This window comes from Diceros bicornis, chromosome 26 (assembly GCF_020826845.1).
Source record: "Diceros bicornis minor isolate mBicDic1 chromosome 26, mDicBic1.mat.cur, whole genome shotgun sequence".
NCBI classification, from domain to species: Eukaryota; Metazoa; Chordata; class Mammalia; order Perissodactyla; family Rhinocerotidae; genus Diceros; species Diceros bicornis.
The window spans coordinates 30777011-30802023 of NC_080765.1; the positions used below are offsets into that span (position 1 = coordinate 30777011).

The 25013-nt window shown below is 38.4% G+C and overlaps 1 protein-coding gene across 1 annotated transcript; it reads left to right on the top strand.

The window, feature by feature from the left end:
• Window positions 1–258: 258 nt before the first annotated feature.
• On the top strand, window positions 259–24220 carry LOC131422575 (cytochrome b-c1 complex subunit 2, mitochondrial). The gene is made up of 14 exons (XM_058569913.1): window positions 259–364; window positions 3380–3463; window positions 3562–3711; window positions 5232–5296; window positions 6721–6777; window positions 7021–7145; window positions 9556–9653; window positions 12570–12627; window positions 14987–15082; window positions 15399–15598; window positions 17658–17738; window positions 19805–19881; window positions 22438–22591; window positions 23955–24220. The coding sequence occupies exons 1-14, from the start codon at window positions 332–334 to the stop codon at window positions 24036–24038; spliced, it is 1362 nt and encodes a 453-aa protein (XP_058425896.1). The 5' UTR covers window positions 259–331; the 3' UTR covers window positions 24039–24220.
• The last annotated feature ends 793 nt before the right edge of the window (window positions 24221–25013 follow it).

Here is a 25013-nt window from a genome sequence, read left to right on the forward strand (position 1 = left end):
CAAAGCGGCGGGGGGAGTTGTGGTGGGCTGTCGTAGACGTAGAAGAGAATTACAGAGTGGACATCGGGGCCAGGAAGAGAATCCAAAAACCCAAATTGTCTTCTGAATATTTACTTATGAAATTATGCGTCTCTCTCTCCTACGTCTTGGAGGAATTGGGCTGGTCCAACCTCTTACAGGGAGCAGTAGAGCGCGGTCAGTATAGAGAGTCCCCCTGAAGAAGGGGGCGTGGGAAAAGTGTCGCGGGGAAAGCTGGGATACCCCTGTCGTCGGCCACCATCTTGCTCTCCTTTCAGCCGGCTGTGAGAGCAGGTCCGAGCTGTGTTGAGCCATGAAGCTGCTAAGCAGAGCCGGGTCCCTCTCGGTGAGCACAGCCGGCGGGCTTGGGGAAGGGTTGGGGAGCACTTTGTTAGCAAGGTGATACGGACCGGCGGTGCCTGGTTTGGGGTCCCGGGGCCTTGGATTTCTGTCTGCCCTTCAGCTGAACCCTTCGGGCCAAGTGAGCAGCTTGCCGGGTGGGTCGGGCATTGGAGGCCCAGCTCATGCTATGAGCAGAAGAGACCTAACGCCAGGAAACCTGAAGAGAGGGAGAGGGCTTGAGAGTGGAGGTGAAGCCACTCGGTGGCGAGACCTCTGAAGGTCACTGCTGCACTTCGCGTGCCAGAGAAGGAGACCGCGAGACCTGGGGGCAGGAGGCCGGCGTAGACCTAGCCCCCAACCCTTACCCTGTCGGCTGCGGCCTCTGCTTCTTGGTGTATTACTGAGCATCAGTTTCTCCAACGGTTAAGTGGGCTTATGAGTAAAATTATAAGATGAGCTAATGCCTGTATTGCGCTTAACTCTGTGCCTGGAACTTGATTGTTACTGTGGTGTCGGGCCCTATATCCTGTGCTTTTGTTGATCTCTTGTTAGAGAGTTCTTTTAGGAGGGGCTCGTGGTCGTCCCTCAAGAGCTGTTTAAGGCTCCTGCTTCAAGCCCAAGTGAAACAACTGTCATTTGGGGAAAACTTCTCAAGTGTCAGTGTTATATCGCTGTGGAGTGGTGGTTATCAAGGAGGGAAGAAGGGAAACACTTTAAAACAAATCAGCGGGGCCAATTTGCCTCTAGGGGGCGGTTGGCAATGTCTGGAGACATTTTTGATTGTAACAAGGTGAAGGAGAGTGGTGCTACTTGCATCTAGAGGCCAGGGGTGCTGCTAAACATCCTCAGTGCACAAAGACAGCCCTCCACAACAAACGATTATCCAGCCCAAAATGCCATGACTACCTGGGTTACTAGGTAACCTAGTAACCTGCTAGAGGGAGGTGCGAAAGACCAGGGAATGGAGTTTCCCTGTGCTTAATGTTTAAATAGATATACTATGGATTACACAAATGGCCATAATTTAAGCTGTGATTGTCTTACCCTTCCTGGCATGCCTAGACAAACCAATGATTAATAATTCTTTTAGGGGGACCCAGTTAGACAGGCAAAAGACCCCACATTTCCTCCATTCCATTCATCCCCACCTCCCAGTAGAAAAATAATGGTAACACTTTGCATAAGAACAAATTTATACATATTTTGTTATTAAAACAAAATAATCTAGTAATTGTATGATAGTTACTGAGATTTTGCGACTGATTTGAATGGGACAGATTATAGGAAGCACATAACCAACAAAGTCACTCTTCAGGCACATTTGAGGGGAAAGCACCTAGATCTCCCTTGGCAATGGAACTATGGATTATTCATATTTGAACTGCTATGCCCACATATCTTAAATTTTACTTTTTGGAAAATCAAAATCCAAAATCTCAGGTAGGGTTACCTATACCACACCTAGCAAAGGAAATTGATAATGATAAAGCAAAGTTAATTGTAATTTATAATTAAAAGTACTAACAGCAATGGGGCCAGCCCGGTGGCACAAGCGGTTAAGTGCACGCGCTCTGCTGCGGCGGCCTGGAGTTTGCCGGTTCGGATCCCGGGCGCGTCCCGACGCACTGCTTGGCAAGCCATGCTGTGGCAGTGTCCCATATAAAGTGGAGGAAGATGGGCGTGGATGTCAGCCCAGGGCCAATCTTCCTCAGCAAAAAAAAAAGAGGAGGATTGGCAGATGTTAGCACAGGGCTGATCGCCTCACCAAAAAAAAAAAAAAGTACTAACAGCAAATGAAAACTAGGAACCACCTTAGTACAGCACTGATGCTAAATGCACAACAAACAACCCTTCTGGACATCACAGAGTAGGGGCATTGCAGCCTCTGATGGGGGTCCTTGGGAAACTCCAGCAACATGTTCATTTGATCTTGGGAGTACCAAGTTTAATTAACTCTTAACATCTCAACTAATAACCTTATGAACCTTAGGCGTAATCAAAATGAATTCTGTGGCATTGTATATCATGTGCCCCAAAAAACTGAATAAAGTCATGCATTTTGGATCCATTATCCGACATTTAAGAGGACCCCTTTACCCTTCCAGTGGTTGCATATTATATATCAAGAATCGGCTGTGGATGAAGCTGTTGTTAATCTCAGGATATAATAAATTTGTCTTAAGTCGGAGAAGATAAAATCCATGGTTTTGTAGTCATGGTGTAGCACACAAGAGAATGAAGATACTATGGGAAATACTGGGGGCTTGGAGGATGTTTTCCTTGGTATACTTTGTCTTTTTTAAAGATTACTAAAATGATTAAGGAGATAAAGTCATTTCAATTGGAAAATAGACTAAAAAGATGAGACTCTTGGGCAGGTAGGGGAAGCAGTAATGCTAACATCTGTAAAAGAGTATGGGTGTGGCAATCTCACATTTTTCAAAAAATTCCAAAGCATTAGAGCTAGAAAGAATCACTTGAAGCTTTAATAAGAGAGAGTTAGGGGCCGGCCCCATGGAGTAGCAGTTAAGTGAGTGTGCTAAGCTGCTGGCGGCCGAGGTTCGGATCCCGGGCGCGCACCAACGTACCGCTTGTCAGGCCATGCTGTGGCAGCATCCCACATAAAGTGGAGGAAGATGGGCACGGATGTTAGCCCAGGGCCAGTCTTCCTCAGCAAAAAGAGGAGGATTGGCAGATGTTAGCTCAGGGCTGATCTTCCTCACAAAAAAAAAAAAATAAGAGAGTTAAAAAGTAAAACAAAATACAGTAATTCTTTACATGGTAAAAAAAATGAGCATGTAGAACTCGGTATTCCTTCAGGCTCCACAAATCACAAATAAATAGAGGTTTAAGAGTGGCTTGGGTACACTGGTGGGTTAAAAAGTCCATAATAAATTAATCAGCTAACTTCTTCCATGGAGTTCTTTTACCAGGGGACACCTTTTATTGCTTGAGCACACTAGGATACAATGTACTGTTTTTGTGAGAAATGTGTATAACCTGTCTTTTTTGTGTTTAGAGATTTTATTCCCTCAAAGTTGCTCCCAAAGTTAAAGCCACAGCTGCCCCTGCAGGAGTGCCTCCACAGCCTCAGGACCTGGAGGTTAGTCCCACTGAGTTGCTCCCTGGAACCTATGCATGCCGTACTGTCCTTCGTAATATAAAGACATTAATCGCATCTCTACTTTATTTTATATACAGTTTACCAAATTACCAAATGGTTTAGTGATTGCTTCTCTGGAAAACTATGCTCCTGTATCAAGAATTGGTTTGTTCATTAAAGCAGGCAGTAGATACGAGGACTCCAACAATTTAGGAACCACTCATTTGCTTCGTCTTGCATCCAGTTTGGTAAGCATCTTTGCTACTTCAATATGTTTAGAAATGCTTGGGTATCTTGGCCTACAGAAAAGAAAAACTAAAAGCAGTGTCCCTGTATTCGTTTCCGGGAGCTGCCATAACAAATTACTGCACACTGGGTGGCTTAAACAGCAGAAATTTATCCTCTCACAGTTCTAGAAGCTAGAAGTCAAAAGTCAAGGTGTCAGTAGAAAATTTGTTACCAGACCTGAAATGGGTTCGCTCACTCGTCACACAGCGAGCCAATCTCTGACACTGGGTGTAGTGGAAGAAAGTAGGATTTTATTTTACTGCAAAGCACTAAGCAGTAATGGGCAGCTAACGCTGTAATCCCAAACTCCCTGAAAAGCTACAAGCAAGGGTTTTTATTTGGGGTTTTAGGTAGACGAGCATGTAGCCTTGAGCGCTGTAGTTTGAAGAGTCCTCTGCACAGGCATGACTGTCTTTCCTATTTCTTCATGGGTCGCATGTGCAAATTCTGGGGGAGTTCTGTGGGTTGCATGCAGTGGATTTTTAGTCTGACATCTAAAGTTTAGAATCCATCATTTTAGCTTCTCAGTGCTCTTTACGTGATGCTTAGTTGGGGGGGGGGGGTGATGGGTGCTGTCAGCCAGCCTCTCTCCTATCAGCTGTCCTCGTGCTGTTCTGCAAGGCAAGCTCAGAAACTTTGGTTACTTTGTTTCCCATGTTAACCTTGTGGGTACAAGGCAGGGTTTCACCCTAACCCAGGGAAAATTTTAACTCCTTCATTCTGGGTTTCAGCGTCATGCTCCTTTTAAAAGGCTCTAGGAATAATCTTTCCTTGCCTCTTCCTAGCTTCTGGTGGTTGCCAGCAATCCCTGGTGTTCCTTGGCTTGCAGCTGCATCACTTCAATCTCTGCCTCTGTTGTCACATTGCCCTCTCTATGTGTCTCTGTGTCCAAATCTTATTCTTATTGGATTTTTCCAGTCAGATTAGATTTAGGGCCCACTCTAATCCAGTATGACCTCATTTTAAATACTTACATTGGCAAAGACCCTATTTTCAAATAAGGTCACATTCACAGGTTGTAGGTGGACATGAATTTTGGGGAGACACTATTCGACCCTAATATAACATGAAAAACCTCAGAATATTCACCACAGAGAAGCATTCAATTAGTGTCCATCTGAATGTTAGTCCTAGGGCAAAAGAAAGTTGAAAATTTTTTTAAATTTAAAAAAAGAAAGTGCCAAAAATGAAAGAAAATTAGTCTTTCCCGTATGCAAATCTCTTTCAGAATAGACTGATGAATCCAGTAAGCTTGTATTTGATATTAGAATTTTTATCTAAATGTACTTTATGTAAAAATCGATACTTGTGCTTTTTGATAAATTTTGTTTTATAATTCTTAAACTAAAAAAGATCCACTATTTAGGTAAAGTTCCTTTTGAATCTAATGACAATTAGGCATTAGATTTTGATATAGTGTGATGTTTGGCAAACTTAGCATTAAAAATCTACTAAAAACAATTGTTCTTTCTTTTTCAAGACTACAAAAGGAGCTTCAGCTTTCAAGATAACCCGTGGAATTGAAGCAGTTGGTGGTACATTAAGGTTTGTTAAAAATAAATAATTGGAAATAAATAGTGAAAACACCAGAAAATGTTTAATTATAAGGGAACTTTTCTCTGTTACCAGGATGGTTAAGGAGTCCTTAAACAAGGCACAAGAAGGAAAAGACTGTTGAATTTGACTACATCAAAATGTAAAGCGTCTCTATGACTTAAAGTAAAAATTTAAGTAACTGGGAGTAGATATTTGTAACATACATAACGTGGAGAAGATTATTTGGAAAAATAAAGAATTACAAATTAAAAAACAACTAAAGAGAAAGTTGGTGGACAAAGGATAGGAACAGGCTATTCCCAGAAGAGGAAGCCAGAAACAGCAATTTTTACTTAAAATCAAGAGTGTTTTACCATTTCACACCCATCAGAGTTTTTTATATATCCTGTGTTGCCAGTGGTAAGGGAGATGCAGAATCTCTTATACTGCTGGTGGGGCTATAAATTGATACAACTACTTAGAAAAGAATCAAGGAATATCTAGTAATACTGAAACTGAGCATATCCTACAACCTGACAGTTTTTAATCCACATGCACAAAGATATTCTTTATCTTTGTAAAGACTGGAAACAATCTAAATGCCCATCTTTAGTGAAATGGGTATATAAAGTATGATCTAGTCATATGATGGGACTACTACACAGCAGTTAAGGAATGAACTAGATCTATATATCAACATAGCAGACTTAAAATGTTTTGTGGAAAAACAAGTTTCAAGATTTTTTTAAGGTATGAGGCATTTATAATTTTTTTAAACAAAATAGTAATATGTCATGCTTATGATTATGTTTGTCTCTAGAGTGGGAGAGAGTGAGAGAATTAGCCTGGGAAGGATACAAAGAGATCTTCAACTTTAGTTGTAGTTTTTAAGTTGTAGTAAAATATACATAACGTAAAATTTACCGCTCTTACAGTGCTATAGCATTAAGTGGCATTAAGCAGCCCTCACCACCATCCATCTCCAGAATGTTTTCATCTTCCCCAACTGAAACTCGGTACCTGGTAAACACTAAGTCCTCATTCTCCTCTTACCCCAGCCGCTGGCAACCTCCTATCTCTGTTCTGTCTCTATGATTTTGACTACTGTAGGTACCTCATATAAGTGGAATCATACCCTATTTGTCCTTTTGTAACTAACATTTCATTTAGCATAATGTCTTTATTTAAAGGTTCATCCATGTGTAACATATATCAGGATTTCTTTTTAAGATTGAATTATTTGCCATTTTCTTATTTTAAGTATTTTTTAATTTTTAATTTGTTGATGAACGTGTATTTTTGTTATATTACTATTTATACTTTTTTATGCTTCAAAATATTTTTTTCCAAAGGAATTGGTTAATTTAACAAAGATATAGATGAAAGCTTATTCTTCCTGTTTAGATAATTCCTGTAATTTATTTCTGATTCAGTGTGACTTCAACAAGGGAAAATATGGCTTACACTGTGGAATGCCTGCGGGATGATATGTAAGTACCTGCATGTGTTCAGGACATCTACTTTTAAAGAAATACTAAGTGGCTCAGTTCTAGTCTTTTTTAACGTGGCATTATAACCTCTGACTTTGGTTTTAGATTATTATTCACGGACTGCTTAGAACACTGTGCTTACCACGAGGCCCAAAGTTTAATACTGAGAGCATTACAGTTACATAGAATGAATGTTGATTTTAAATTTTTGACTCCTAACTCTTACCTTGATGTCTTCTGTAGTGATATTCTAATGGAGTTCTTGCTCAATGTCACCACGTCACCAGAATTTCGTCGTTGGGAGGTAGCTGCCCTTCAGTCTCAGCTAAGGATTGACAAAGCTGTGGCTTTTCAGAATCCACAGGCTCGTAAGTGCATTTTCAGATTACATTCAGTTGTTTCTAAGATACTGGGTTTTTGAGAAGATCAGTTTATAGAGGGCAAAAATTGCTGTTGAAATTTTTTTCTACTTGGGTTTGAAAATGCCTTTTCCAAAATTTGTCCAGTTTTTTAAATACATTGTTCTTTTGTTTCTAAACATTTATATCATTGGTTATTTCTCATCTTTGATAGTATGCAAATTGGTTACAGAATCCTAGGTGTTTTTCCTGTTTCCTTCCCCAGTGTTTTTTTATTTTGTTTTGTTTTGTTTTGTGAGGAGATCAGCCCTGTGCTAACATCCGTGGCCATCTTCCTCCACTTTCTGTGGGACGCTGCCACAGCATGGCTTGCCAAGCAGTGTGTCAGTGTGCACCCGGGATACAAGCCGGTGCACGGAGCGCTTGCGCCACTGGGCCGGTCCCCCCGCCCCCAGTGTTTTTTTAATAGTTGTTTTGCTTACATCAAATCCAGCTGCAGTTTATTCTTGCTGCTGCTGCTATTATTGTTTGTTGTTATGTATTGCTGCTATTTCTATTTAGCCAACTCACCCTTATTGGGTCTTTTCAAAGCAATCAACTTAATTTTTAAAAAATAACTTTTTTGTATTCATATTTCATGTTTATATAATGTTTAATTATATAATCCTGACAAGTACAACAGGCAAGACAAACCTGTAAACAAGCACCACTGACTCTTGGCAGACATACAACTTCTGGCAGGAGCAGAAGCGAGCGGGTAAATCACTCAGGTCTCAGTGGGTAACAGCTGCAGGGGCTCAGCATGGGACAGGCTCTCTCAGAATGCAGGCCGGTCAAGAGGGGGTCTCCTGTCAAGTGTGGAAAATAGTGAGTGCTTGGTTCATGTTAGCTAATGTTATTTCATGGTGCTACTTTGTGTCACAAATGAGTATGATCTTTGTTACTCAGGAACTCTATCAAAGAAAGAGGTAGAATGGTAAAATTGTAGAAGAGATGACTTAACATGTCCCAAGTGGCTTCTCCCCCACTGGTAGCAGTGAGGCTCCAGCCCTCATCCTTTCTGCCTGAACAATTATTGTAGTCTCCTGGCTGGTGTCTGCCTCCAGGTTTACATCTAGTCCATCTTTCACCTTGCCATTATAGTTATCCTTCTGACATGAAAACCCAGTGAAAATCATTTAAAGGCTTCTTGTTATCTATGGAATAGAGTCCAGACTCTTCAACTTAGCATATTAACTATCGTGGTCTGTCCCGGCCTACCTGCCTTGTTTCTTGCTCTACCCTCTTGCCCTCCCAGGTGCTATTCCCCTTTGAATCAAACTGTTGTTGTGCTTTATGCCGTCGTCTGTTTCCTCTACCTAAAATGCCATTCCCATATCATTCACCTTGGAAACCTGCTCATTATATGAGATTCATCCCAGATTTGACTTCTGTTAACTCCTTTCCAACTCCCACTGCCCTGCCCTTGTGCACCTGCTACACTTCTGATATACTGCTGACATCGCACCCGTAATACTTTATTTCACAGTTTTTCCTCTCAACATTTTGAGGACAGGCATAGTGTCTTACTCTGTATTTCTGCACCTAGCACAGTGCCTGGTGTAGGGAGATTGCCCACATAATGAAATGGGCCTTACCTCAAGCAAAGGCACTGAAGCCAGAAAGCAGGGCCAGGGCCAGGGCACCAGTGAGGAGTGCAGTTTGACAGTAGCATTTGACCCCTGAAAGCTAGTAATATGACCTAAGACTGACTGTTTCATATTTTCTCTTATCCTGCCAACTACCTTGTTACCTAGAGAGGAAACCTAGAAGTAAGTAAAATTCAGATTAAATGATTTATCCAAGGTCACATAGCAAGTTGGTGGCAGAACTGTAACTAGATTCAGACTTCCTGAAACCCAGGCCATTCTACTTTCCAGGTGATACCAGGTAGATGAAAGTTAGAGAAACATTTAGGCGAACTCTGGCATGTAGAAGCTGATGTCATATAATTTCTTATTTTTCTTGGCACATTTGACTGGCAGAATTTTAAAAGTTGCTAGAGGTTAGAGCCAGCCCCGTGGCTTATCGGTTAAGTGCGCGCGCTCCGTTGCTGGCGGCCCGGGTTCGGATCCCGGGCGCGCACTGTCGCACCACTTCTCCGGCCATGCTGAGGCTGCGTCCCACATACAGCAGCTAGAAGGATGTGCAACTATGACATACAACTATCTACTGGGGCTTTGGGGGAAAATAAATAAATAAATTATAAAAAAAAAAAAAGTTGCTAGATGTTAAATGATAACAAATTTCAAGTCCTCTTAATACTCAAATGCCATAAGATGACCAAAGTTTTATCGTCTAGTTGCTTTCTAGGCTCTAAAAATGTTGTTATCTTTATTTAAATTTCCTTTCTGTAACTGCTTCTTTACATATTTTACAGATGTCATTGAAAATTTGCATGCTGCAGCTTACCGAAATGCCTTGGCTAATTCCTTATATTGTCCTGATTATAGGATTGGAAAAGTGACACCAGATGAGGTACTGTAAAACACATTACGTTTTAAAATGTGCTTCTTTTCACATTGAATTGAATGTTCATCTACCATTTCAGATTTGTTTGCTAATTTTCCTTTTTATCTTTTTTTTTTAAATCTAATTTTTCTTTGTGAGGAAGATTAGCCTTGAGCTAATATCTCTTGCCAATCCTCCTCTTTTTGCTGAGGAAGATTGGCCCTGGGCTAACATCCGTACCCATCTTCCTCTACTTTATATGTGGGACGCCTACCAGAGCATGGCTTGATAAGCGGTGCGTAGGTCCGCGCCTGGGATCCAAACCGGCGAACCCCAGGCCACCAAAGCGGAGCACTGTGCCACTGGGCCAGCCCCTCTTTTTATCTTTTAATTTAAGAAAGTCACTTGCTTTTTTTCATCAGCTTGTTTTTTAACTAAAAGTCTATTTTAACAATTTTTGTGTATCTTTTAACTAAAAAACGTTTTTATTACAAAATGGACATGTTTACAGAAAATTCAGAAAACAAAGACAAGCAAAATGAAGGAAAAGAAACATCTTGCACACCTAACGGCACTCGATGTTAATACCTAGATATATTTTCTTCTAGACCCTTTTCTGTGATTTCTTTTTTAAACAGTATTTAAATGTTTAAATATCATAATCTTGGGACTAAAAGTCTTCCTTTAACCCCTCTGAATATGTAGGTGGGAATGAATCCTGCTTCCTTACCTCCCATTCCATCATCAGCCTGCTCACCAGCTCATTCACCTTCTCCAGCACACCAGCCTCACTTTGCTGGCAGTGCAAATTTGTCATGTGTCTCAGCCATAGGTATATCATAGAACTTTGTTCCCAAAATGTGAAATATTAAGTGTTAAATCTGCAAGTGTAGATATGTGTATATAATGTTAATTTCTTACTCCTACCACCCACCCCCTCCCCCCAAAAAAAATTTAGCAAAAGATGTTAGGAGAGAAATTGGGAATTAACAACACTTTCAAAGTATACAGTCACGCATTGCTTACTGATGGGGATGCGTTCTCAGAGATGCGTCGTAGGCGGTTTCACCATTGTGCAAACATCATAGAATGTACTTTCACAAACCTAGATGGTATAGCCTACTACACACCTAGGCTATAGGGCATTAATCTTATGAGATCACCGTCGGATATGTGGTCTGTCATTGACCGAAACATCGTTACGTGGAGCGTGACTCTGTATTACTCAAAAATTAAGGTTTTTATTCTCATTTCATTTCTGGTTAGCCACTATGGAAAACTGAACTGTATATCCCTTCCCTCTTTTTACTTATCTCCTGGTTAGGAAAACTATCCACTCATCAATCAATAATTTAATGCCTGTCATTCATATGGCACTTTTTAAAAAAATTATAACTGGTATCATCCAACTGGAACAGCCTACATTTTTTGTAAGACTGGCCTCTAATGAGTTTTGAAGTTTTTCAGAAATCAAATTCACCATCGTGAAGATATATTATTGAGGTAGCTAAAAAAATGCACGTAGGAAAACATTTATCTACAAGGATGTCTATTGTGGCATTGTTTATAATTGTGAAAAATTAGAAACAAGTTAAATATCCAACATTAGGGGACTAGTTAAATAGCTTATTTTAAATATCCATAGAATGGAGAACTGTTTAACCATTCAAAAATATTAATTGATATGGAAAAATTCCATAGCATATTGTCAAGTGAAGAAAAGGCAATTTATGAATGGGATATACCAGAGGGTTCCATTTTTTAAAATTAAGGTGTGTGTGTATCATAGACAAATACCAAGATGTTAACCATGGTTATCTCAAAATTATTAGCATTTTTTAAATGTGTACCTAGGCTAAAGGAAATTCTAAAGAAATTGGTGCATTCTTTTGAGCAATGGCAGCATTCAGTAGAAAAACCTCAATAGAAAAAAAAACAATATGACTTTCCAAGGTGACTCCATAGATGTAGACATCATTCATTTTAGAACGCAAATTCTGATAACTTAATTAAAAATTCAGTCTCATTACCAGAGCCTAGTGATTCTCAACATTATGATCCGTTCCCAAGGAGCCTTTTGAGCCTATTTTTCCTACCCTCCCCAATGAATTTTTAGTACCACAGATACGCTGTATGTCTCTTTATGTACTGTATGTATATTTGTACTCTCTATATAGGAATAAGATTTTTTTCTTACTGCCAAGAATCAATTTTCACTCCCTTGGGAGCAATAGTGCTCCTGTTGAGGTTTTAAATAAGGATTCCAAGATTCCACATTGAATTCTACTATTTCAGTCTATAGAATGGGTCCGGGAATGGGGCAGGGATGGGGAGAGAGTAACACTGTTCATTTCTGTTTCTTAAGCTCGCCAGGTAATTCTATAATCATCCAGGTTGGAAACCCTGGTGTAGACAGTAACTTCATGACAAGAAAACCTTCAAAGATGGGCGAGAGGGGTATAGTGATAAGATTCTATTAGCCCTACTATAGAATGTTAATAGTGCTTTATTGCTACCTACATAAAGACAAAAGAAACCTAGTGTACTCCTTAAATCACATTGTAATAAAAATCATAAACTTAGTCCCATTTTTTTCAAGTTCAAGCCAGTGTGTGCTCTAATTTTTTCATTCCTTTATCCAATAACAGCTTTATTGAGATGTAATTCGCTTACAATACACTTCACCTATTAAAGTGCACAATTCAGTAGTTTTCATTCTATTCATGGAGTTATGTAACCATCACCACATTAAGTTCTAGTTCTTTTAAGCAATAGTATTAAAAATAAAATCTCTGTGTAATTCAACACTAGGTAGTCCCTTGTAGGTCATTATAGCAGCTTTTAAGCCTGAGTATTTATTTTCTGCTGAACTGAAGTTTTAAGTTTTTACAGCTTTATATATTTATACCAATATAACCTAATAAATGTTTTTAACTTCCTCAGTTACATTACTATGTTCAGAACCATTTTACAAGTGCAAGAATGGCTTTGATTGGACTCGGTAAGTTGGGAATTGCCTGCATGTCAGTTTGCTTCCTTGAGAGTAGTCTTTTAAACTGTAATTATGTAAGCATAGGATTGAACAAAATTTGAGAACTCAGTCCTCTGTTTATGTCAGACAGGCAGTATGCGATAGGATTTTAATTGCTAGTGTTTTTTTTCCCTTGGAAAGTAGAATCCAATTTTTAACTTTGTAAACTACTGGCTGTAAATTCATTACAGTATTTGCAAAACCTATGACAAAGGGTAAATTTATCTAAGGAAAGAGCTTTTACAAGTTTTTGTTTTAAAAAAAAAGAGAAGTACAGTTTAATAGAAAAATAGGCAACAGGCATGAACAAATAATTCGCGGTGAAGGTGTATGTGTGTGCGCGTGCGTGTGTGTGTGTGTGTGTAGCCAATTATCATTGTAAAAGATAGTTAGCCTCATTAAAAATTAAGAAAATTTTAATCTGTGAGATTGGCACAAATTAAAAGATTGACACTGCCCAGTATTAACCAGGGTATGGAGCACTAGACACTCTCAAAAATTGTTGGTGGAGTGTAAACTGGCACAACATTTTTGGAAGTCTATTTGAATATATTAAAATTCTAAATGTTTATCATCTCAGACCTAGCAATTTTACTTTTAAGAATTTATCCTACAGAAACACTTAGTCAAGTTTACAAAATGCATGAGAATATCATTTGCGACATTGGTTTTTTTTGTTCATTTGTTTGGTAAATAACAGCTTAACTGAAATATTTATTCACATACCATAAAATTCACCCTTTTAAAGTGTACAGTTTTGGGCCGGCCCCGTGGCTTAGCGGTTAAGTGCGCGCACTCTGCTGCTGGCGGCCCGGGTTCGGATCCCGGGCGCGCACTGATGCACCGCTTCTCCAGCCATGCTGGGGCCGTGTCCCACATGCAGCAACTAGAAGGATGTGTAGCTATGACATACAACTATCTACTGGGGCTTTGGGGGGAAAATAAATAAAATAAAATTATAGTGTACAGTTCCATGGATTTTAGTATATTCAGAGAGTTGTGCAACTTTCACCACTATCTGATTTCAGAACATTTTCATCATCCCCAAAAGAAACCCCATACTCATTAGCAGTCACTCGCCATTCCACCTCCTCCTGGCCTCTGGCAACTACTAATCTACTTTCTGTCTCTATTATAGAGTTGACAGTTCTGGACATTTCATATAAATGTAATTATACAATATGTAGCCTTTTGTAACTGGCTTCTTTCACTTAGCATAATGTTTTCAAAGTCCATCCATATTGTAGCATGTACCAATGTTCCAGTCCATTTTCTGGCTGAAAAATATTCTGTTACACATTTTGTTTATCCATTCATCAGTTGGACATTTGGGTTGTTTCCACCTTTTGGCTATTGTGAATATAAACATTCAGGTGTAAATTTTTGTTAGAACACCTGTTTTTAATTCTTTTGAATATATACCTAGGAGTAGAATTGCCAGGACATATGGTAACTCTCTGTGTAACCATTTCAGGAACTGCCAAACTGTTTTTCAAAGCAGTTGCACCATTTTACATTCCCACTAACAGCACTTAAGGGTTCCAATTTCTCCACATCCTCATCAACACTTGTTATTCTCTGTCTTGTTGATTATAGCCATACTAGTGGGTATAAAGTGGTATCTCATTGTGATTTTGATTCACATTTCCCTAATGACTACTGACGTTGAACATCTTTTTTGTGCTTTTTGGCTGTTTGTATATCTTCTTTGAAGAAATGTCTATTCAAGTCCTTTGCCCATTTTTGAATTGGGTTGTTTGTTTTTTTATTGTTGAGTTGTAAGAGTTCTTTATATATTCTGGATATGAAACCCTTATCAAAACATGATTTGCAAGTATTTTTTTCCATTCTGTGAGTTGTCTTTTCACGCTCTTGAAAATGTCCTTTGATGCACAATGCAATATCGTTTTAATAGCCAACTATTGGAAACATGCTAATGTCCATCAAGAAAGGATTAAATAAATGATGGTATATCCACATAATGGAATTCTTTATAACCATTAAATGTTTGATGTAGACCACTTAGTTAGATGTAAATTACAAAAGACAAGTTAGAAATAAAATCAATAGAATAACACCATTTAAAAATGAAGAAAAGAAAATGAGGATAATAATATAGGCATAGAAAAATGTTTTAGATGAGAATATAGTAAACTGTAAATTGATATCTCTGGGAGAGTGGCACTATGGGGGGGACTGTTGTTTTCTTTATGGTTTATTTCTATAATATTTAAATTGTGTAATCATGTATTATTTTAAAATAGTAAATGTTTCACAATTGTGTTTTAGAAATTCTGGTTCTAGCTTGCTTTTGTTTCTGTTGAAATAGGTGTGAGTCATCCTGTTCTAAAGCAAGTTGCTGAACAGTTTCTCAACATGAGGGGTGGGCTTGGTTTATCTGGTGCAAAGGCCAGATACCGTGGAGGTAAGCATTTTGTTCTATTAGGGTTAATTTATCAGAAGGGTGCCCCCCCCTTCCCCCGCCCAACATCGTAGTGGAGTAGAATAGGCCTGATTATTTACTACCAAACAGTCTCAAAGTGGAAGGAAAGAATTAGATTGCTTGGGTGTTGGGTAGTAAACATGTTTTGTGTGTGTGTTAGGGGAAGGGCAGGGAAGAGCACTAGCCACAGGAAAGCTTAATCTTATTGGGTTAATCCTGTGTTGTAGAGAATACTGAAGAATAAAACCAGTAGTGACCAAGCCACTTTCTTCTTCACTCTCTCCTTACATGGCCCCAGGTGAAATTCGAGAACAGAATGGAGACAGTCTCGTCCATGCTGCTCTTGTAGCAGAAAGTGCTGCCATAGGAAGTGCAGAAGCAAATGCATTTAGTGTTCTCCAGCATGTCCTCGGTGCTGGACCACATGTCAAGAGGGGCAGCAATGCCACCAACTCTCTATACCAGGCTGTTGCCAAGGGAACTCACCAGCCGTTTGATGTGAGTCTGAGCAATTGATATCGCTGCTTTTTGTTTTCAGAGGCTCGGTGTTGATGATGTTGTCCTAATAATCTGCTCTTAATGTTAGTCTGCTCTTAAAACTTAAAATGAACACGAAGAAAGTCTTTGTAAAATTGAAGAGACGGCTAGGCTTGATTTTAGTACCTTAGTGGATCTATCAAAAACTTACTGTCTTTTCAGTTATTCTAATATAAAAAGAAGAACGGAACTTAAAAAGTCAGAAATTCACACTTCAGTTCCCTTTAGAATAAAGTTTTTGATATTAAACATTCCCCTAGATTCTAATTAGTGTTTTTTGCCAGATTTTCTTCTGTCCCCTTCTGTTCTTGTGGCTACTTCCCGAATTTCACTGCTCTTCATGTTTTCTAACCAAGTGTATAAGATACACACCCAGAAACTGTTCACAGACCCACCCGTCCAGCTTGAGATAAGTTAAAAAACAGTGTCATTTAATTGTACCAGCAAGTCTGTGTTTCTTTAGAAGACGCTTTTTTGTGACAGTGAGGAAAGTGCTAAAGCTTTCAAAATAATGTTCAAATCAAGAGAATGTAAAATGTCAACCAACAAAGTATTATTTTATCACTGACCATTGTTTGCCCAATGTAATACCCTATGTGACCTTCAATGATATGTCTTAAGGTAACAAGTGTACTAAATTGTAGGATTAAGTATTGTTCATAATTTCAGCAACAGTACATGGCACAGGTAGGTTTATGCTTCACTAAGTCTTTGGCCATTTGACACTTAACAGTGGGAAATAAAATCAACCTTCTTCTCTTTTTGTTCCTCTGTTTAATACCTGAGTGGTAGTTTTCAAGCTTTTTTTTTTTAGTAGAGGAGGTTTTAGTTTTACATACAGTTTCCCAACTGCACTGCCCAACATAGAGTTTTCACTTTTAAAGATGTTTTGAAGGCTTACTTGACAGTGAAACCCTTGGAATCCTCTGTACAGAGCCTTAGGGCTCCCTGGAGCACAGTTTGAAAACCATTATCTTAAATTAGTCCTAAATTAAATTTAGCTGCTGCTTTTTAAGTTTCCTTCAGATTTTCTTTGTCTTGGTTCATGGTCTGCTCTGTTTTCTTCATGGTTTACTCTTCACCGTTGAATTTTAATGATGCTTTTGGGTGGCTAGAGTTTAATCCAATGACGTAATAGAAATTCCTACTTAAGAATTTAGCCAGAAATTTGGAGTATGAATAGAATAGTCTCAGAATTGTAATTAAACTTCAAGTAATTAGAATGCATTTCTTCTTATGCTTTCGTGGGGTGAACCATTGGTTCTCAAATTTTAATGTGCATAAGAATCACCTGGAATACTAGTTAAAAATGTGAGTTCCTAGACTGCCTCTACAGGGATCTGAGTGAGTAAATCTGTTGCAGGAACCTGAAAGTCTGTATTTTTAATAATGAATCAGGTGATCCTTATGTAAATGGTGCACATAAACATGGAGAAACACTATAGGAGGCAGTCACGTTCACCGTAGGAGCTTAACACTCTGCTCAGATTACAGACAATACCCCTGTTATCCAGAGGCTAAACTTCTTGCTACCTTGGACATCTGAATAACAGCCACTAAGCAGAAATTTTTCCCTAATCCTTTGACTTAGTCTATAGGAGAAGTGAAAGCAAATTGGTAGAAAAGAAGTCACCACCAACAGCAGAGGGAAGAAAGCAGCTTTGTCTAATGCCAGAAGTCCATGATCCATACTGCTCAGCCATACTGTATCTATAATAATAATATTCACAGATTAATGCTTGCATTAACCTTTAATCATCAAAAGAAGGTTAGAAAATTCCCAGCAAATAGGAGAGTGAGCAATGAAGATTTAAATGAAGAACGTTAAAACCATTATAGTTCTGAAAGAGGTAACCTGTATATAAAACACTTCAGTCCTTGACAGAACTGGTTAAATGAAATATTAATTAATCTATTTTGCTTATACTGTGAAGGTCCAAGTTTTGTCTAGACAGCTTTAGGGAAATTGTGCCATTTTACCTGATAGAATGACATACAGGGAAGTTTCCTTATATTTCAGGTTTCCGCTTTTAATGCCAGTTACTCGGATTCTGGACTCTTTGGGTTTTACACTATATCACAGGCTGCAGCTGCTGGAGATGTAAGTTGCAAACTCACCAACTCTTACAAGTTTTTTTTCCCCCATTAGCATGTTTTTAGTTAAAACATGGAACATCTGAATGCCGTGACTTATCAGAGCTTTGTATAGTATAATATCATTAGAGTGTATCTGCTGTGAAGGAAACTTAAAAATGTATACTAATGCTTCCAGGAAAGAAGGAGGAAATGCCTCCTTGGTTTTTTGGTTCTGTTTGGACAAGTGGCATTGAGTTGTCTCTGGGACATCTAAATTGAGAACTCAGGCAAGGTCAAGGCCAAGATGTATATTTAGGAGTCCTCAATATAGAGATTGTGTGAAGTCAGGGTCATGTATGAAAGATTGTAGGAGAAGAAAACTGAAGCTTCAGTTCTGGGAAACACCACCAAGTGATTCAGGAAAATGGCCAATAAAACAGGAAGAAAAAGAAGAGAAACTGGTGTATTTGGAGTCCAGGAGAGAATGATTAGCACCATTTTGACGTACTCTGGATTAACATCACTTTAGTTACCACAGAGAGGTCTGGTAGTTTTAGCTAACTAGGACATCATTGGTGATATTATCAGTTTTCACCAGATTGTAGGAAATGAGCTAAAATTTATAGTTTAAGGAATGAATGAGAAGAAGGAAGTATGAGGTTGGTATAGGCAAGTGGATCTTAGACTTGCAGGGAGGTGAGTGGTCATTTTAGGAGAGTTTGCACTGAGAAATTAAGTTGGAAGAGACATTCATACTGAAAGGAAAGAAAGATTGGAGCAGATATAGGAGATAAGAAATTATAAATGGATCAAGTCTAAAAAAGCAAGAGCAAGTGGGATCCAGAGTACAAGTGGACATTAGCCTTGGTCACAAAGGCAGATGTTGAGAGAAGACGATGTTGGGAAGATGAGGAAGCATATCCCTGGTGAAGTAGGAGGCTAAGTCATGATTGGAGAGTAGAAGGAAGGAGAGTTTAAAGAAAGTAATGAGGTTTGGGACAAATTAATGACTAGAAACACACAGAATGGGCATCAGCAGCAGTGTAGATGTCCCCTTGAGATGTGACCACAAATTCATAGTACAGCCAGGTCTGTTTTGTAGTTTTTCTTCGATAGTACTCACTAGCCTAATGGAGAAATGGACGAGGCAAGTAGTAGTGTTGATCCCAGGTTGGAATCCTGAAAACTAGGCAGCTCAGAAGTATGAGGAGATGGCAGGGAGTTGGGAACACTGGCAAGAGTGATTGAAGAGAAGATTCACGGATCTAGGCTGGATAGAGAAGTGAAGCCAGAAGGACCTGACAGAGTGAGAGAAAGTGAACAAATCAAGGAACTAGAGATCTTGATCAAGTGGAAGAATAGGGATAGCGTGATTAAAGACTTAGGCCAGGGGTCTTCGAATTGAGGATTTCAGAGGTAGGGCAAATCTAGGTTATGTCCAAGTCTGGGGTGTGGCTATGGAAATGGTAGCTAAAATGGAGGGGAAATGAAAGTCCTTAGAATGTACGTGATTAGGAGGAACAGTAAGTAGCAGACACAGAGTGCTGCCCAAGTTGGGATGGAGAAAATCATAGCCCAGGTTTATTAATTTATTTATTCAACAAATATTTACTAAGCACCCACACACATCACTGGAATTTGATTCCTTCTTGACTCTGGCATCCCAAGTATGGACAAGTTTTACAAATTGGTTGTGTATGAATTACTACTTTCTTCTTAATGAACAGTAAGCAGTATTAATTGCATGATACTTTGAGGGTCTGGGGAAATTTTAGAGGTGCTTATTCTTTATAAGTGATTATAAATCCCTGTGTTTGCTCTTCCTAAACCCTACTGCCGTCGTCTGCCCTCTGCCACTTTACTTTTGGAAGAAGCTTGGCTACTTGGATACTATAAGTTATACAAACTACGTTATGGAACACTGGAAAAATAAGGAACACATAGTGACTTAAGAATTCCAAATGGACACTATGCTGTTTCTCTGCAACCAACCTTGCATCTTGTGTTTTTGCCTCAGTAGAGGAGTATCTGATTGCTGCGGGAGACTCTGGCACTGATCAAGGGTGACCAGCTTTTACTTGTCTATCCTAGGTTATCAAGGCTGCCTATAACCAAGTAAAAGCAATTGCTCAAGGAAACCTTTCCAATATGGATGTCCAGGCTGCCAAGTAAGTTTCAGTAGTAACTGTGTGTTTCATGTTTTAATTATTTGAAACTTGTATTTTTTCTAGTTAAAACAATATTGTGATATATGCATAAAAGGATTGAAAGGTCCAGAAAAGTATTCAAAAAGAAAGGGAAACTCACCCATATCCTATCACCTAGAGATATAACTGTTAACATTTTGCTTATTTTCTTGACCATTTTTATGCATTTTTAAACATTATTAATATCGTATATATACCTACATCCTATTTAATAGCATTTTTGTTGTAGAAATTTGACAATTACAAATACAAAAAAAAGACAAAAATGATCTTTCATTCCCTACCAGTGATTTCTCTTTTAACATTATAATGATGTTGCCATTTATTCAGATTACTAAAAATTTGTCATAAACAATATTGTATCAAAATTTATTTTTTGGACATTTTCTTCAGTTGAAAATTATAAACTATAAAGGATATCTTTGGGCTTAAAACATTTTTCTATTTTGTATTACTTTCTTGGCATAGATTCCCAAGGGGGTCAAGAGTTAGAAACATTATAATGAAAGACTCTGTGTTAAAATATATGTATGTGTTTATATAATATTTTTATTTTTATATTTTGAATCAAAATATAAAAAGGTTGTACCAGTTTATAACCACACCACCAGTATAGAAGAGTGCCTGTTCTGCTGCAACCATTGGCAATTTCTTTTTTTTATTCTTTACTGATTTAATAGACAAAAAAAAAGATACCTGATTAAAAGACTGAAATACTTGTTTCCTATTTGGTGATTTTTACATTACCACTGTCCTGATTGGAAGTGCTAACAATACCTCCAACTCAGTAGTTCTGGGAGTTTCTCTTAGTGAAAGAGACAGACTTTGGACAGAGTTGGAAATAACTTGCATTTTCATACAGCAGCTTAAAACATTTAAATTTGACTCTGGATTATCCAGTTAGGACAATTCAAAGTATGAATCCTGAACCTCAGCTGGTCTTCAAGATCTTTTAGTGTTGCTACAGGGACAGTATGATGGTGAATTACAACCCAGGAGGGAACAACCTTTTAGTCATTTCTGTTCCCGTTCGTATTATTACTTTTGTTATACTGAACACACTAAAAAATTTCATCTCTTGCATAAGTGCAACACAGTTTATTAAATATTGTATACATGGGACCAAGGATTGATAGGATACAGTTCTGTATGATTGCACCAGAAAGAAAACATGATGAGAATAAAATGAAACACTGGATTTATTGAAGAAAAATCTATTTCAAATCTAATTTATTTAAGAAAATGTATTTTATTAATAAGTATAGCACAGTTTTTATAAGGTACAGCAACATGTAGAAAATGGAATTCCGGTTATTAATGTCAAGATATGTTTGTTTTCTGCCATTTTGATGGAGTTGATACTTTTTCTTGTAAGGTACTTTTTCTTAGTCTTCCTATAGTGAAAGAGAAAATGAGGTGTCATTCCTGAAGAGACAAACTAATAATCTCTTGGTCAAGTTTATTGCAGGGTAAAATCTTTTTTTAATTAAACTGACAATGTGGTAAAATTGCTGCATTAAATTGTAATTATGTTTAAATGGAAGTCTTGCTACAGAGTGCCAAAGGAGGATAGTTTATTTGAGAGTTAAATAACTCAAGTGCCTTACTGAACACCAGTTTCTTGCTGGGAGAATTATGAATTGGATTTTGTTTTATTTCAAATTGATGCTTTTGTGCCCATATTTAAGCTACTGGGACTTATAAGACTTATACTGTCCTTGCCTGCCTGCCTTCTCCATCCAGTCCTACCCTCACTCAATGAGACAAATCCCAGCATAGGAATGGGACTGGGGGGTGGCAGGGTGGGGGAGATATAGAATCAGCACACAACATTCTGCTAAGTTGTGGACTTAGTGCATTATGGACAGTGCCTTAAGAGCCCACATAGCGGGCTGGCCCGGTGGCGCAAGCAGTTAAGTCTCGCGCTCCGCTGTGGCGGCCCAGGGTTCGCCGTTCAGATCCCGGGCGCGCACCGACACACTGTTTGTGGAGCCATGCTATAGCGGCGTCCCATATAAAGTAGAGGCAGATGGGCCCAGATGTTAGCTCAGGGCCAGTCTTCCTCGGAAAAAAAAAAAAGGATTAGCATCAGATGTTAGTTCAGGGCTGATCTTCCTCACACACAAAAAAAATGTTTAAAAAAAAAAAGAGCCCACATAGGTATTTTTCTTTAATAGAAATGCCTAAAATTATCACCAAAAAAAGTATCAGGAGGCAAGAGTTAACTCACTAATCAAAACTTCACATTAAAATAGTCGTAACTAGATCTAAGTTCCAGTTCCAAATCAAAAGGCAATCTGTTGGGTTTTCAGTATAATCTTGTACTGATGGCTTTCTAAATGACAATGTAAATAGTAAAATAGTTGGTGAACTGAAAAAACAGAATGGAGGCCTTTAGCACTGTAAGGTTTCAGAACTGTTAATTTACCAAAACGTGTTTAAGAGTTTGGGAATATACTTTAAAATTGCCTTGCTCTATAAAAGTGGCTTCCTGGTTACACACCTTTTATTGGACAGGAACAAGCTGAAAGCTGGGTACCTAATGTCAGTGGAGTCTTCTGAGGGTTTCCTGGATGAAGTTGGGTCCCAGGCTCTAGCTGCTGGTTCGTACACACCGCCATCCACAGTCCTTCAGCAGATTGACTCAGTAGCTGATGCTGATGTCATAAATGTAAGCAAATGAAAATTTATGATTTAACATTAAATAACTTGACTTTAATGATCCAATTTCAGAAGGAATGCATAAGCTCCCTAGGGCTGTAAATGTTATTCTCATGCTGTTTGGTGCCTCTCTAGCTGGTGTGGAGGCAGGAGGGCTTGTTACCATCACATCTGCAAATAGCTTCCTTGTCAACTCAGAGTATATGTATCTTCCTTATGCAACTCAATTACCATTAGGTTAAATCATCATTTTAAATTCTTAAAGGTCAAGAGGAGTCGACTATTGGCAGTTTCATATGATTCAACCTCATAGTCGAGTTTGGTATTTTTCCTCCTCACTCCCAGGAAATAAATTCTCTATTCTGCCAATCCTTCACGATCCAGCATCTCCAGATTTTCTTTGGTCTTCTCAGCCTAAGACATTCTCCCACTCTTGCTATATTATTTTTTTCACATACATTATTGTTCCCTATGAGATTGAGTTGTTTTGAGGGCAAAGACTGTCTTATACCTGTTTGTATTCCCTACTATGCCTGACAAGTACAGAACTACAGAATAAATCCAAAATCAGTAGGTTTTTCCAGTGCTTCCTATATTAAAAGGCCAACTCCCCTTCCATTGCAGAAGTTTCAATAATCTTCTCACCAACAGGTCTACCTTGTATAGGGACAATGGGGATAGAAAAAAGAGACAGGCTGTTTTAAGATAGTAACCCTGATGTGATTTCACTTGGACCCCTAAGTTTATCGTTATATACTCTTCCAAATGGCTGTCCTCATCTTATATACTATCACGTGAGTCCCAGCCCAGGTGCCTCCACCGCCATCTCTCCATTTAAAAAAGTTGCCCTGAGATAATGTGGGAGCTGCTCTTCATGGTATTACACTTAACCTAAACAACCAGCCTTTGAATTTGAAGTAGTGGCATAAAGAATACTAGGATATAAAGTTTGACTTTCAAGTTAACAATCAATGTATTTTTATTGACTCAGACTATTTTCCGTTGTAATACAGAAACAGGAAAGTACAGCCCTGCCCAAGGCTGACTCTGTCCTATTTTGTAGTGTTAGTAAAGTTTTCCTTATCCCCCTTTTTAACAGCTACCCTCATATCTAGAGTACCACACTTGCTCAATCACACTATATGATGGACCATTCAGAGGAACAGCTGAGCTTTTCCTTCTACATTGTGACAAATTAAAATAATGCACCAGCCCTCTCCTGTAGTTTTCATAAGAGGCTGTTATAGAATTGCTGGCTTGGAATGTCCTATCCATAAACACTTGAAATAACAGAATAAATAAGTTTATCTACTTGATAATACAAGTCCTTATTTCTGTTAACTTTCTGTCTTTTTTTGTTTGTTTACTTAAAGGCTGCAAAGAAGTTTGTTTCTGGTCAGAAGTCAATGGCAGCAAGTGGAAATTTGGGGCATACGCCTTTCATTGATGAGTTGTAATACTGAAACACACATTGCAGGACAGAGCTGAACATTTTCTCAACCCAGAGCAGCAAACATGAGAGTCAAGTCTCTAATATAGTATTTATCTTTTTTTTAAGGAGGTGAAATATCTTAAAGCATAAATGCAGGTAATTGTTCCCAGCTGACCTAAAGTCAATAAAACATTCTGTTTAAATGGGTTTTTTTGCATTTTCCTAATCAGTTAATCGATAAGTATTTATTATATGCTGAGATCTTTGTTTCAGATGCTGTAAAGGAGAATAGGAATATAATAATAGTACAGAGTATCAGAAACTATTAAAATCAAGGCTAAGTAGCTATCAGAGTAAATATTTCCAGATTATTCCTGGTGGCTTTTTAAGATAAAAGCAGTTAAAAATCTGCCCTTTTGGGTAAGAACAATTAAATGATCTGAGTTTTACCCCCTTTTGCCTTTTTTGCAATAGAGTTATTTCTAAAAACTGTTTTCCCTATTAGTCATATCCTGTATTCCCACTGCTTCATTTTACCTGTCTGATTTATCTTCACTGTGGCACTTTTTTCTCTCATCTTCTCTCTCTCCCTTATCTGTTTCTATCCTGTCTCTTTCAGGTAATTAATTATCAACCCAACATTCAAAGTAAAAGTAGGGCTGGAAAAGGATAGAAAATTCTAATGTGAATAACTAGCCAAAAAATATATCTCTGTTATTTATTTCTTTTAAGTATGGCACTTGAAGTTTGCAAAACAAGAGAAACTAAATATCTAAATAAAAATGTGGTACTTACCTTAAACAGTGAAATTCTCTGCTGTGTTTGCGCATTCTGATATTGAGTTCCTCTGCTGCGCTTTCTAAAAGATGAGACATTCTTCTCAGAAAGGAGGGTTTTAATGATCTGAATGATGTTACTGTTTTGAAAATAGCAAAGTTTCCGAAGCCTGTGAGACCCCAGGGAAGTCTTTGGATATCAAGTTGAAGAAGGTCTCAAAAGG

Bases quoted from the DNA above. Each gene is read 5' to 3' on its own strand.
- LOC131422575 (XM_058569913.1), top strand. From the start codon at position 332: ATGAAGCTGCTAAGCAGAGCCGGGTCCCTCTCG. The intron at 3,464-3,561 runs GTTAGTCCCACT...TTTTATATACAG, and splicing joins CACAGCCTCAGGACCTGGAG to TTTACCAAATTACCAAATGG. The intron at 22,592-23,954 runs GTAAGCAAATGA...GTTTACTTAAAG, and splicing joins CTGATGCTGATGTCATAAAT to GCTGCAAAGAAGTTTGTTTC.